Genomic DNA, 14,982 nt, shown 5'->3' on the forward strand with positions numbered 1-14,982 from the left:
AGTCAAGCCTATGCAATTTATGTCAATTCCAGTCAAATCTATTCAAGTCTTTTCAAGTTCAGTCTAGTCAAGTCTAAGTCACGTCACAGTCGATATGACTAACATAGAGACTGTAACGCAACTGTGGTTTCTTACTGCATCTTTCACTGCAATTGTGCATCTACTGAACTGAACTGTCTTTACTACCTCTCCTGCAATTGTTAAAGTAAAGTTCAATTGGTTACCTTAACCTTGCAATGGAGGTATTCTTTACCCAGTGCTTGGCACTGGCAACTGCTTTACCTGTTAAAGGGGTACTCTGGTGCCAGAAAGTTAAACAGATTTGTAAATTAATGTATCAATAACGTAAGAATAGGTATAGGTGGTCTTACGTGGGCCACCAGATTAAATGCCAAAATCATCCAGCAATATTAATGAAAAAAATAGGAGAAGAATTCTCGGGATGTGCACATAGAACGTAACTTTTACTATTATATATATCTTAAAAGGTATATTTTTCTTAGTGCAGGTTAATGATATTTGCACGGTGGCAAAGCAAAAGTAATAGAGTATACGTTGACTCGGTGTGGCTGGGCCCAGCCACACACGGTACCGCAATTAACTGTTAAAAGAAAACAGTATCAAAGCTCATAGAATTATACCACCAACGCGTTTCTACCACCAGTCTCGGTAGTGTCATCAGGGAGGTATATATAATGTAAACAGTCGTAACTCACCAAGTAGCCCAAATGTCATACAATGGAACCACAAGACATGCAAATAAGCAACTGCACTACCAACATATTATTTAACAATGTAGGAAAGCCTGATTAATATTACTTCCATTGGTTGCTTTATAAATCATTGCCCAATGACCTAAAAAAAACAGAAACATGTATCATGCCAATGATAAGGCTAGGTCTGCACTGTAGCGGTCCTATAGAGAAATAAAAAGAAGCACATAGGCATTTTCTCCCTGGGCTGATTTATTCAGATGCCACTGGTATAGGTCACGGTTACTGTGGTTATACAGCAGAGAGCGACATGAGACACCTGCATCCAGCAGGGAGTCGGGGATTACCGGCTCTTTCGCGGGTTCCAGCGAGCGTGTGGCTATGGGGATTTTCTCCTACTCTGGACAGTTCTTAAAATGGACAGAGATGTCAGCAGAGAGCACCGTGCTCGTGACGTCAGCAGAGAGCACTGTATTCCAAAAAGAAAATAATTTCCTCTGTAGTATTCAGCAGCTAATAAGTACTGGAAGGATTAAGATTTTTTAATATAAGTAATTTACAAATCTGTTTGCACCAGTTGATTTAAAAAAAGTGTTAAAGTACCCCTTTAACACTCCTGGCATCACAAACATTCACCTTAGTCACATAACCCAACAGTCTAAAATACACGCCATTACCCCTGCCTACCACACTGACACTATATACTACTGTATCGGCCAGAGGTGGGTTGTCTTTTGTATGTGCCAGTCACAGTACTGCTCATGGTCAGATATATAGCTGTTGGCTTTGCAAAGTTTCTAGTATTAGGGCACAAAAGATTATTTAGAATGTCAGTATCATATTGTAGTGAAAGGCAGATCTCTGAAGTGGGCAAGCTGCTTTGCCAAGCAGGGAACAATTGTGTGGTGATGATGGATTGCCATGGCAACTAGAGTCCAATCTATGCCATAAGGTCTGCTATTAGGGTATGCCTATGGTAGAACATAATAGGTTACCTGTCAGTATTTAACTAAGAGGCATAAATTAATACAGAAGGACTGCAGTATATTCCAGACATCAATATTTAAATCAAATTGTTGTAACAAATACAAAAAGATAAAGATAAAAATAAATAAATGCCAGTGTAAAGAAACAACATTTTTTCCTTTTATAAAATCTTTAAAAAAATGTCATTGATGTAAATGGTTCATCTGGTCTCCTAAAAATAAAAAGTGATGTAAAATTTGTATGAACCCCAATATGATGCCTGTAAAAATGCAGCTACATTAGTGGAACAGTAAATACGTTATGGGTCTTGGTTTAGAGTCACACGTTCCGTATTTTGCGTATTTGCTGTTGCATATTTTCCTACCCTTTGAAGCCAATGATTATCAACATATGCATCTGATTTTGCTATCCAGTAACTTTAATAGGTAGGAAAATATGCAGCATCCAATACGCGGCAAAATATGCTACATGCCCCCCCCCCCCCCGCAAAAGTAGTAAAATATAAAAACTAAATGAATTAAATTTGGTATCACCATGATCATGTTGACCCACAGAATAATATTATTGACTTATTTTATTGCTCAGTGAAAGCTACAGGTGCAAAACCCAAAAAATTAGTGAGGTTTTGATGTTCTTCCATCTCAGTGGCAACAGCTGGAGGTCCCCAGTTTGGAGACCAAACTGGAAATTGTAGTTTTGCAACAACTGGAGGTCAACAGTGTGGACACCACTATTCTGTCTTCCTCAATAAAAGTTATACTGTACAATATACAGTGATCCCTCAACTTACAATGGCCTCAACATACAATGATCTTTTCTGGACCATTGTAACTTGAAACCAGACTCACCATACAATGCTACGGACAGTCCAGATCTGTGAAACATGTCAATGGCTGGAAGAAATGACCAATCAGAATGGACATTTCACTGGTAAAACACCTCTATTACTGAAGTATATGCACTGAATTCCTATCTGGTAGCGCCCCCTACAGTACAGAGAGGTATTACATGTTCTGTACTACTCTTTACCTGTGTTACGGTTACCTGCTCCTTCGGACACCAGGTAAGGGCGACACTATTTTACTTTTTTAGGAAATTGTGTGTACTATACAGAACCCTGAAGAAGCTCCTGTCCTCCACATAGACAGCGATTTACAGCTCCTGGCAGACCTTTCTTACTTTTATATGTAAGGACTTGCTTTATATATATTAGTTATTTACTTATTTTTGTATAATCCTCACTTTTTCCTATTTTTGGATGACATTTTGGTGGCTTTAAAACAAATTACCAGATTTCCATAGAGTTATGGTCTCATCAATGGTTTCAACATACAATGGTCATCCTGGAACCAATTAATATTGTAAATTGAGGGACCACTATATGTTCCTCAAAACAAGTAATCTCTTGTTTAGGACAAAATAAAACATTATTGTCTTTAAAATGTGATCATGAAAAAATTGCTTAGTTCATAATGGCCCAAAGCAGGCCTTCAGATGCTGCCAAAATGAAAGATAATGCATACTCACCTGACCTAATCCTGCACTGCAGCCGTTCAAACGTAGCCCAGTTCCCAGTTCTCTCTACTCCTTTCTGTTTTTAATTACATTTTTGCAGAAACTGCCCACTTAGACAATCACTGGCCCCGGTGCTCACCATTCTTAGCCACTGAATGGCTGAATGGACACTTACTGCATGAAGAGGTCTTCATCAGAATCAGAAAAAAAGTGAAGAGCAATTAATGAACCATCAGAACAGCAGAGGTGGGGGATTGGACAGGAGAGTTACATAGTTAGTAGTACAGTAGAAAAAAAAGTCTATTAAGTTCAACCAAGGAGAACTACTGTGCCTAGGTCTTTATTGAAAAGCTACTGTGATCCCTGTTAGTTAGCCATCCATGTAAATGTTGCATTACAACAGAAAGGAGTGACACCAACAGCTGGAGAAACAGGGCAAAGGAACGTCGGCTTAACATCAGACAACCTCATGCCTTTTGTCCACTGTTGCCAGTATGGCAGTGGACAAGAAGAACCTTAATTGGGGTGCCAACTGGGCATCTTGAACCTTATACAGATCATGGAAAAGGGTAAAATTGTAAAATATCCCTAATTTTTTGCTGCAGGCAACCTATACAAAAAGTTGTTAATTGGATTTAGATTTTATGATAAGGCTTCATCATATGCTTAGATAGACTGGTTTGACAACCCAAACTGCATCCCTAATTCAATCTATATCCTGCTATCTCCAAATACCATAAATAATTATTTAATATTATTTAAGCTAAATGTAAGATTCAGTAGTGCTCTTGGCTCACTGGCCCTGTGGTGTCTTTATGTTACTTACTTGCCTTTACTCAGCAGCCCAGGAGTCACAAGCCATTGCCAAGCCATAGTTATGCCTGGTGATCTCTTAGACAATGTCCTTTCATTCCACTGTTGTATGTATATAATTGAGAAACACTGAAAACAATAACATAAAACCACAGGAAATATTGTATAGTAGCAGAATAAATTAATTGCAAGTATGGAAGTATGAACTGTAAGTCTCCATAATGTTCTACATGAGTGGAAAAAAGACTATGAGGAAAGAGGTAAAGATGTTTCTTCATGTGTAAAATAGGAAGCTTTGTAATGCTCTGCATTAGGAATTAGCGAATTGAATCTGCTGAATCCGAATTCGTTACGAATTTCAGGAAAAAGTTGATTCTGAATGAATGTGAATATTACCGCGATTCAATCACTCGAATCGCTTCCTTAAGCTCCATTTAGTGCGGTCCAAGCTCCAGGACATCTAAAATGGGGATATGGGGCAAGGAAGGCGGGTAGGCGGGATGACCCTGAATCACATGCAGCATGCAGCCTATCAGCAGCCAGCCACCCCTGTGATGTTACAGCCCTATATAATCGGCAGCCATCTTGCGGCCAGTCACTTCAGTCTTTTATTGCAGAGAGAGAGAGAGAGAGAGAGAGAGAGAGAGAGAGAGAGAGAGAGAGAAAGAGAGAGAGAGAGAGGAACAGACAGCAGTGTGTGTTGCACAGAAAAGCATTTTTACAGCAGCGATTCACCTTTTAGTCACATCAGTGTTCTATTGTAGAGAGAGAGGGACAGAGAGCAGTGTGTTGCACAGAAATGCTTTTTTACAGCAGCGATTCACCTCAAGCCCAAATCCAGCCTAGAAGCACTGATAGGGAAGGGAGGGAGATTGAGAGACAAAGTGCAATTTTTGAGTTTAGTACACAGCGACTGTGTGCTGCAGCACTGGTGTGTACAACAACTGAAAAGCTAATAGTACCAGCCATTTAGGGTGAGCAGAGCACTAAAAGCATATTGTCCTCTATTAAGTGTAACCTGTGCATACATCTAAGTGGTTTACTATTTTGTTCCTGTTAATGTCTTAAGGGCCTAGATACTGTGAAAGGCCAGGCAAAAGCACACACCTGCTAGTGTTGTAGACAAACACTAATGCGAGAGTAGGGCCTTACATGGGAAGTTTTCACCCCCACCGGTTATAACAGACCATACGTTGTTCCCTTCCACTTTTTAGAGGTCTTTGCATCACATCAATACTTGGTGGTGTAACAGGTGGCACATGTTTTTTTTTTTGCACACCTTTCCTTTTGTTTGATAAAAAAAAAATTTGGTCCATATATTTTATCCTAAGCATATTATTAAAAGTTGCGTTTTACGTATTGCATATCCTCAATACTTGTGCACTAACACTTTTACAAAAGAGACCGTTTTCTTCTGTCTACCTGCTTCAGCTACTATTCTGATCCTGCCACCCGTCTGATGCCACACATCTGATGCCAAGTTCTCCTTTTTTTCACCCACTTTTGTCATCGGGTACTGGTATTGCCACCAACCGCACCACTCTGTCACCGGGTCACTTTCAGGACTCTTGATGCTGCCCCCTCCAGGCTGTCTCATTCTTCCACCATATGTTCTCCTCGTGCTAATGCCACCTCCAAGCTGTCTCATACTGCCATCATATGTTCTCCTCATGCTGATGCCAGCTCCAAGCTGACTCATACTGCCACCATATGTTCTCCTCATGCTGCTGCCACCTCTAGGCTGTGTCATTCAGCCACTATATGTTCTCCTCATGCTGCTGCAAACTCCAGGCTGTATCAGTCAGCCACTATATGCTGCCTCCAACTCCAGGCTGTGTCATTCAGCCACTAGGTGGTCTCCTCATACTGCCGCCAACACTAGGCTGTGTCATTCAGCCACTGTATGTTCTCCTCATGCTGCCGCCACCTCCATGCTGTGTCATTCAGCCACTGTATAGTCTCCCCATGCTGCCGACACTTTCATGCTGTGTCATTCAGCCACTATATGGTCTCCTCATACTGATGCCACCTCCAGACTCTGTCATTGTGTCGCTTTGCAACAGTGATTCTAATAGCAACGCCTCTGATCTGCTTGTCATACTGAATAACAGTATTATTTCACTAACCCAGCACACAGCCTATGCGTGTTACAGCAAGGTAAAGTGTTCTACACCCCTCTGTATGCCAGAAATAACCGTTTTTAATAGCAAATCGTCATAATCGAATTTTTAAAAAATTTGCTCATCTCTACTCTGCATGTGAAGTGGAACGGCTGCATAATCTGGATAACGTAGAGGAGAAGCTGTGAAATTCTCTGGAGCCTGTGAAAATGAAGGGTCTGTAATGCCCTGAATGTGGGTGAGAAATGGACGTGCAAGGCTCTGCATGTAGAAAGGAAAGGCTATGTAATGCTTTGAATACAGGTAAGGAGAAGACCATATAAAGCTCTGCATATAAAGAGGAAAGTCAGTTTAATGCTCAGAATGAGGTCGGGGAGGGACTATTTAAAGCTATGTGTGTAAAGATGAAAGGCTAGGTAATGCTCTGCATGTGAAGAGGAAATGTTATATAATGTTGTGGGTAGGGGTGAGGAGAGGCTACTGTATGAAATGCTCTGCATGACTAAGATGAGAGGTTACGAGATGCTGTTTTGGTTTCACACTCAGCATTTCCCTTTCCTCCTTCTGTTAACACCTTAACAATTAACCATTCTCTAAGGAATCACCATGAATCAGCAGCAGAGGGTCAAAAGTCTGCGCCTCCCGCGTTCCGCTTCTAGATTTCACATTCTAGTTTAACTTTTTGATGATTTCAAAGTACTTGTACAAGGCGCATTACAAAATAACAAGTCATTGCTTGGCTCAGGCTAACTATACTGTACCTACATTATGTAAACCAAAGAAGGCCAGCATTTCGAGGCTAAGGACAGCTTGGTCAGGCCCCACTAGGACATCTATGCATGTTCTTTAGGGGGGAATAAAATGTGTGCATTTCTTGCCGAAACCCCTGTTACTAGTTAGGCTGCAGGACTCTTGATAGGTCTCGTGGGCAGGAAGGGTTGAGGGCTCATTTTTTGTGCCCCGATCTCTAGTTTTTAACAGTACCCTTTTTGCTTTGATGTGACTTATTGATCGCTTTTTTTTATTAAATTCGGAAGTTGCAGTTAGTTACTAACTACAACTCCCAGCATGCCTTGATATAGCCTGTGGCTCAGCAGCTGCCCCAAACGAAAAACTACAACTCCCAGCAAGTTGGACTATATAGTAGTATATAGTATAGGTCAGTGTTTCCCAACCAGGGGTGCCTCGAGCTGTTGGCTGTCCGGGCATGCAGCTAGTTGTTTTGCACACCTGGAGGCGCTCTCATTGGGAAACACTAGTATAGCATATTGTGCAACATTCCGGGAATTGGAGGATTGGTTGGATAAATACCGGCCATTGCATTGCTGGTATTTTTTATATAAAAATACCGTCAGGGTGGCCAAAATACTGGCTGTGTCGGTAAAATACCGGCCAGGTGGCAACCCCATGTGCTGGTGATGCTCAAAGCATGATGTGCAATACAGTTTTCAGAACCAGAGTTGTTGCCTTTTCTGGTGACAAGGTATTTTGGTCTCTAGGACCCCGCTTTAGTTAAGGGCCTAAAAACTGCTGGGATGAACAGCATATCCAAGTCTTACAATGCTCTCAATGGTGGAATTGTGCACTTTACAACAATATGAATTTCAAAGATATGGTGGAACAACACCTAACTTATCATATGCAACCTTCTTTATTGCATATTCTTAAGAACTAGTGCTTGATAAGGGCCAAGGCATTGGCCAGAATGTTGCCATAATAATAAAGACTGAATCGGATAAGTGCAGTCCCTCCACTTTTTTGACCTCTGTGTTGAGTCTCACAAACCCAGTCTTTCTGTGGTGGGGAGAACTCTCTTTAACTGACTCTGTTGGCAGTAGAGTCCTACTCCCATACCTAACAACTGCAGTCCTACGTTATATATTCCAACAGCATACTCATCTTTTTCTACCATTTACCTGGCACTGCACACTATTGGCCTTGACCTTTAACCACATCAATTATGGAGCCACTCTATTTCACAGTCTTTTGTCGGGTTTTGCGCCAGATTCTGCCTGCGCCAGAATTTGCGCCAGAATTGAAAAAACCCTGACTAACTCTCCATTTTGCTAAGAAAACCAGAAAAAGGGTTGTGGCCATTGTAAAAAGAGGGCGTGGTCACCAAAAGGGGGTGTGTTCCCAACATTTTCACAAAATCCCAACATATTTACTAAGGTTTCCACAGAAAATGTGGTGGATTTCAGCTGAGGAAAACCCTAAAGATCAGAACATGTGTAAAAAAAAGCAAAATGTGGGGAAAGTGGAAATGGAGGGAAACCTTAGTAAATACCATTAAAAATAAATTGTAGGGAATTAAAACCCACAAAGAAACCTACACTCCACTCTTAGTAAATAAGGGCCATCATCTCTACCCTTCTGACGTATGACTCAAAATACCACATGCCACGTTACAGAAGAGGCTATATACTAACACTGCATAGGAACACAAATGGCAGAATTCTCAGACTAGTTGGTAGGTTTTCAAGCCTTTCTCTGTGTTTCTTGCCTTTGGCGTCCAGTGTAGGACTCTCCGCACACCAGAAGGCTCACAGCCTTACCTTCTCCTGGCCATGTCGCTCTCTTTTCTCTATCCTGTATGACAACATCAGATGTTAATGGCTGCTGGTGTTGTAGAATTGTGTGCTTAGTCCAAATATGGCTTAAATTTGTCAATAATCCATAGTTTAGTCACTTTGATAAAAATAATAATTTTCCTACTGGCATTTGATAACCATGTGCTCCTTAGGGACATAAACCCACTCATGTGCTTGAAGACCCCACTTTGAAAAGACACTTTCATATACATAAGAAATGTAAGTTCGAGCTACTGCTCCAGTCTGATAACCAGCAAATAAATTGTGTCAATTTACATACGTTTGAAGGCCACCCCGCCAGTGTTAACCGTACAAATATAGCAGCTACACAAAGTAATCTAAACATTAAGTGAAGGGAACAACAAGTTAAAAGGACTTTCAATTTTATTTCTGATGATGTAAAATTATTTTATGAGAAAAAATATTTGGTGCTGATAACCACATTCTGCATAATCCGATGGTGCAGAAAATTCTTCCAATGGAAAAGAATGACCACAATGCACTGCTTCATAATGATGAGAAGTAGCTGCAGCTCAGGATGATACAGACATTTAGGTTAAGTTTCCAGTTTCTTGTGCAACTGTTTTTGTGAGTTGTATAATGGATTGAGAATGTAATAATACTAAAAAAAAAAAATTCTTATAGAAAAACAGAAATCCAGCGCAGAATATGCAGTGCGAGAGTCCCGTTCATTAAACGATAAAAGTCATGAGCACAAGTGGTGTGAACAAGGTCATGTGTTTCAGGTGTTGCCACCCTTATATTCCAACTTTTAAACTTATCTCTTCGCTGGACTTGGGAACCTTTTTTCTATGGGAAGGGCTGTAAAGAAATGAAATGTTACATAGTTACATAGTTAGTACGGTCGAAAAAAGACATATGTCCATCAAGTTCAACCAGGGAATTAAGGGGTAGGGGTGTGGCGCAATATTGGGGAAGGGATGGGATTTTATATTTCTTCATAAGCATTAATGTTATTTTGTTCCATGAATGTATCTAATCCTGTTTTAAAGCTGTTAATTGTTCCTGCTGTGACCAGTTCCTGAGGTAGACCGTTCCATAAATTCACAGTCCTCACGGTAAAGAAGGCGTGTCGCCCCTTGAGACTAAACTTTTTCTTCTCCAGACGGAGGGAGTGCCCCCTCGTCCTTTGGGGGGGTTTAACCTGGAACAGTTTTTCTCCATATTTTTTGTATGGGCCATTAATATACTTATATACGTTTATCATATCCCCCCTTAAACGTCTCTTCTCAAGACTAAACAATTGTAACTCCTTTAATCGCTCCTCATAGCTAAGATGTTCCATGCCCCATATTAGTTTAGTCGCGCGTCTCTGCACCCTTTCCAACTCCGCAGTGTCCCTTTTATGGACAGGTGCCCAAAACTGAACAGCATATTCCAGGTGAGGCCGTACCAATGCTTTATAAAGGGGGAGTATTATGTCCCTGTCCCTTGAGTCCATGCCTCTTTTGATACATGACAATATCCTGCCGGCTTTGGAAGCAGCAGCCTGACATTGTATGCTATTCTGTAGTCTGTGATCTACAAGTACACCCAGATCCTTCTCTACCAGTGACTCTGACAGTTTAATCCCCCCTAAGACAAACGACGCATGCAGGTTATTAGTACCCAGATGCATAACTTTACATTTATCCACATTGAACCTCATTTGCCAAGTTAGCATGTAGAAACTAGAGAAAGATATGGACAATTGTCACAATATTATTGACTTTATAAACATGAGATGTGATGTGATAATGCAAAGGGTTTTGTCGCAATTGACAGCACTATATTGTCAGAAAGATGTTCTACAAAAGAGAACCTTTGGTCAATATTAAAAAAACATCACATACAGTATACACCCGATGATCCTGGTTCACACCTCCTCAGCATCATATTCACACACCCCCAAGCCGGATTCAAATCTCCTTATATTCCCTCCCCCACTCTCTCCTGAGTCTGATTCTCACATCCTCAGCAAGGGCCCCATAGCATCGATGGTCTGCCACTATGGTATGTAGGCCATTGCATGTTTATGTGGTAGAGGAGTGTGATGCAGGGCAGATGGAATTACCCTAGGGGCAGATGGCAATAACCTCTTGTATTCATGACGCCAGGGCTAGGCACGGGGGCAATAATGACAAGTTATGGACAATGGTAGCTTTACTAAAGTTAGACAAGTGGAAAACTCTACACAGTTCAGACAGGGCCCACGGAGGTGACCAGTGACTCAGAGACCTTACAGGCTAGCTGGGGCTTGTAGTAGAAGGGGGTCAATTTAATGCAGGCCATGTTGTCTTGACAAAGGGTGACTGTTACTGACTTGACTGATCACTGACAATACTGAGACTGTGGCTTATTTGTAGCTGCTTGTGGCTGCAGACTGGACTTGAGGCCTCCTATGACTCTGGACACTCTCTAGGACTCGACTTGACCTCAGCAAAGACTTGTAAGAAAAGAGAGAGAGAGCTAGCTCAACCCAGGGCTTATATGGGGTAGACTAGCAGGGAGCCCATAGGTCACCCCTGTGATCACCTGGTCACTGGTACCTCCTGGGTTGCAATCACATGACAAGTCACATGGTAAACAGTCTTAAAGTGACAACACTTTCTGAACACATTACATGGTATAATACATTAGAAACATATTTACATGGGACATATGTTAGGAGGCCCAAGGGACACTGTAGGGAGGTTGCCTGACAGGGCAGCAGGAGTACGGGGTAACACCTTCGGTACTGGGCCACCACAAACGCCCTCTCTTAAGCACAGCCATCCTCGGCGCCCAGTCCTGGAGGGCGGAGGACTAGAAGTGGCCACTGGGGCCTAGTGACAGTTCCAGGAGCATATTTGTATAAAATGTCCTTCACAGGTCTGGATAGTTAATTACAACAGGGAATGAGTCCATGTAGCACTTTAGAAATGTCCATAAATACTCCTTTGGGAAATAAATAGGTAAACATGTGGTATTTATTACACTTGCAACTGCATTGGTAACATATAAATTGTGGATTGGGCTGCCGGAGGCTATCTACCCAATGCCTTAGCTACTGGGGCCCTTCGGTACTAAAACACTTCTCCTCAGAACTCCATACATATTTTATACAACACACCATTGTTAACTCTATATACAGCATTTCTGTCTCTCTATGTGCTTTACTTAAGTTGCAGGGGAACCCTCTGGCCAGGAGAACACCCTGTACACAGGCACAGGAAACATTTTAGATAAATATAAACATTTCGACAATATGGACTGGTAATGGACACGTTAGATACAGTCCTGACTAGACATTTTGACAAGGTTATATACACATTGTATAGACTGACTAAATTAGACTATGTGTTGCACTGATAACTTTGTATAAGGCATTATCATTACTCCCTATATCTGGTGGGTAACTGTCCTTGAGTAGACCTTTGGGATCTACACAACACCACCTCGAGGGAATCTGGAACTCTTGAGCTCTTCCTCAGCTAACTCAGGAGCTGGTAGTTCAGAACTGGCGGTACCCAGAGTCGCTGGCATCTGCGCTGGAGAGGCTGAAGACAGAGTTGGTACTCTAGAGACTGGCTTATAGGCCGGAGCCAATGGTGACAAGACTGGGACTGGTGTAGAGACTAGAGTAGGTTGAACCGGCCCCGGGGTTGGTGAGACACAGAAGATTGCAGGCTGATTTGGAGAAAACATGGAGAAATTCATAGATGGGTGGATTCCCTTACCTGGGATCTATTTTTTCGCAGGTCTGACAGCTGGTGGAGGCGGTGCTGGGAGCACTGGTAGATCTTCTCTCAGACATAACCTGATTCGATTTTGGTGAACAACTTGTGGCTCATACCCAGGCTTTTGCACTTCGTATTCATCAGATTCCGGATAGGGTATGGCCATCACCGTGTACGGTTCTGTCTCCCAGATAACTTGTGGGTCCTTGAAAACTTCCGCAGCCAGACTTTATCACCCAATTGAAATGGTTTGGCAGAGGCATGACTGTTATAGTCCTCTTGTTGTCTCTGTTGTTGTCTCTTTTTTTCTCTGTTGTTGTCTCTATTTGCTGACAATTTCTTTGGCTTCTTGGATTCTTATCTGGTGGTCAGAGACCCATTCCAGTGAAGCTTGGGGAGAGTTGTTAAACGGGGCCTGGAAACCAAATTTCCAATCTTTAGGCAGCTGCCCACGATGCCTCATCATCAAGTAGAAAGGGGTGCACCCTGTAGAACAATGGACTGTGTTATTATAGATCTCCAATAGTTCGGGCAACAGTCAGGACCACTCTTCTTGTCTTGACACAGAGGCTGCTCGCAGCATATGGATAAAGACTTGATTGATGCATTCACAGAGCCTGTTCCCCTGGGGGGTGGTAAGCAGTAGTCCAGAGTTTCTTGCAGGCATGGAATTGACACAGCTCTTGGAAGAGTTGGGCCTCGAAGGCCGTTCAACGGTCCATTATTGGACCCAATTGGAGCAGAACATCTGGGACACTGTCTTGGCTGTGAGGTCTTTAACGGGTACAACGACAACCCATTTGGAGTAGTTATCCACCATGGTGAGAGCATAAGTGTACCTGGACTGGGTAGGAGACAATTTGACATGGTCTAGCGCGACCAACTGGTTAGGCCTTTCACTCTGGATGGAATGGAGGGGTGCTCTTGCGTCCTAGCACACATTCTTGGTGACGTTACAGACTGCACATTCACTGCACCATTTCTCAATGTCGCTCCGCATTCCGATCCAATAGAATCTTCGCCTGACAGTAGCTTTGGTCTTGTGGACCCCAAAGTGTCCCGACTGATCATGGTATGCATTGAGGACCATTGCCGTGTCTCTTCGGGAAACCAGAGTCTGATGATGTCGATCCCTAGAGTCCGGATCCGAAGACTTTTGGTACAACAGTCCTTTGTGCACAAACAGTCGTTTCCTCTGTCGCCATAGACGTTTCAGCTTGTAGTCACACTGAGCCCGGCGTAGATGGGTTGGTATCTTTTTCGCCAGAAGGTAGTCCAACAGATCCTCTATGATTCGACTTTCATCTTGAAGAGTCTTCCAGGTGTATAGGTCTTCTTTAACCTTTTCGGACCTGGGTTCAACATCCATGAGGGCGGTCACAACATTCTGGTTCACAAACCGTTAATAGAATAGGAGCATCTCCACATCTTCCCACACGTCTTCAACAGGGGGTTCTTGGCTGGGGGTCATCCGAGACAGTACATCGGCATTGACATTTGACTTGCCGCTTCTGTACTTCTGTAATTGGCTAATCTTGAAGACCAATGCTGTTCCATGGCACCCAACTTGGCAGTGTTCAGGTGGGCCAACTGGTTATTGTCTGTGTAGACAGTGAATGGCGTGGCATCCAAATAGTCTTTGAATTTTTTGATCACGGCCCATACAAGGGGGAGAAGTTCCAACTTCCAATTTGCATTGTTCTTCTCTGCTCCTCGCAGTTTACGACTGGCATAAGCAATTACTCGCTCTTGCTCCTCTTGGACTTGGGACAGGACAGCTCCCAGACCTTCGAAACTGGCATCAGTAAAAACCGGAATGGCTGACTGTAGTCTGGATACGCCAAGATGGAGGGTTCTGTCAGCAGACGTTAAAGAGCTCGGAACACTGTCTCTTGCTCTTCGGGCCATTCAATAAGTAGTCTTCCATTGTAGTTCTCCTTCGCCATATCTCTCAATAAGAGAGCTGTGAGGGGTTCTGCAATCTAAGCAAAGTGGGGAATGAAGCGGCGATAGTAGCCAGCAAATCCCAGGAAGCTCCTGACATCTTTCACCGTGCGCAGGATTGGCCAGTTCTTGACAACTTCCACCTTTTCAACATTGGGCTGGACTCCCTCTGCGCTGACAACATGACCCAAGTAGGGCACTAGAGGTTTATGCAAGTGACACTTTGACGGTTTGATCTTCAGCCCATGCTTAATCAGGACTTGGAAGATGTCTGACAGATGACTGAAGTGTTCCTGGTAAGATTTTGAATACATGATGACATTGTCCAGGTACAACAAGACACTTTGGAAATTCAAATGACCCAGGCACCTTTCCATCAAACACTGGAACATAGCAGGGGCATTACATAGCCCAAACGGCATACTTTTAAACTCGAACAGTCACATGGGTGTCACGAAGGCGGTCTTTTCCCGGTCCTCCACGGCCATGGGCACTTGCCAATATCCACTGCTCAAGTCCAGGGTGGAGAAGTAAGCAGCCAATCTGAGGGCCGTGAGCAACTCCTCGATCCTTGGCAAAG

The 14,982-nt window shown here is 42.8% G+C and overlaps 1 protein-coding gene across 1 annotated transcript in view; it reads right to left on the reverse strand.

Moving 5' to 3' along the window:
- Positions 1 to 9,116: 9,116 nt before the first annotated feature.
- The window catches only part of LOC130277733 (solute carrier family 22 member 6-B-like), a 64,384-nt gene continuing 58,518 nt past the window's right edge, over positions 9,117 to 14,982 (reverse strand). The window contains exon 10 of the mRNA XM_056528467.1: positions 9,117 to 9,561. Within this exon, the coding sequence (XP_056384442.1) occupies positions 9,498 to 9,561 (64 nt within the window). The 3' untranslated portion in view covers positions 9,117 to 9,497. The remainder of the gene's footprint in view (positions 9,562 to 14,982) is intronic.

The sequence above is a fragment of the Hyla sarda genome, chromosome 6 (assembly GCF_029499605.1).
Source record: "Hyla sarda isolate aHylSar1 chromosome 6, aHylSar1.hap1, whole genome shotgun sequence".
Taxonomy (NCBI): Eukaryota; Metazoa; Chordata; class Amphibia; order Anura; family Hylidae; genus Hyla; species Hyla sarda.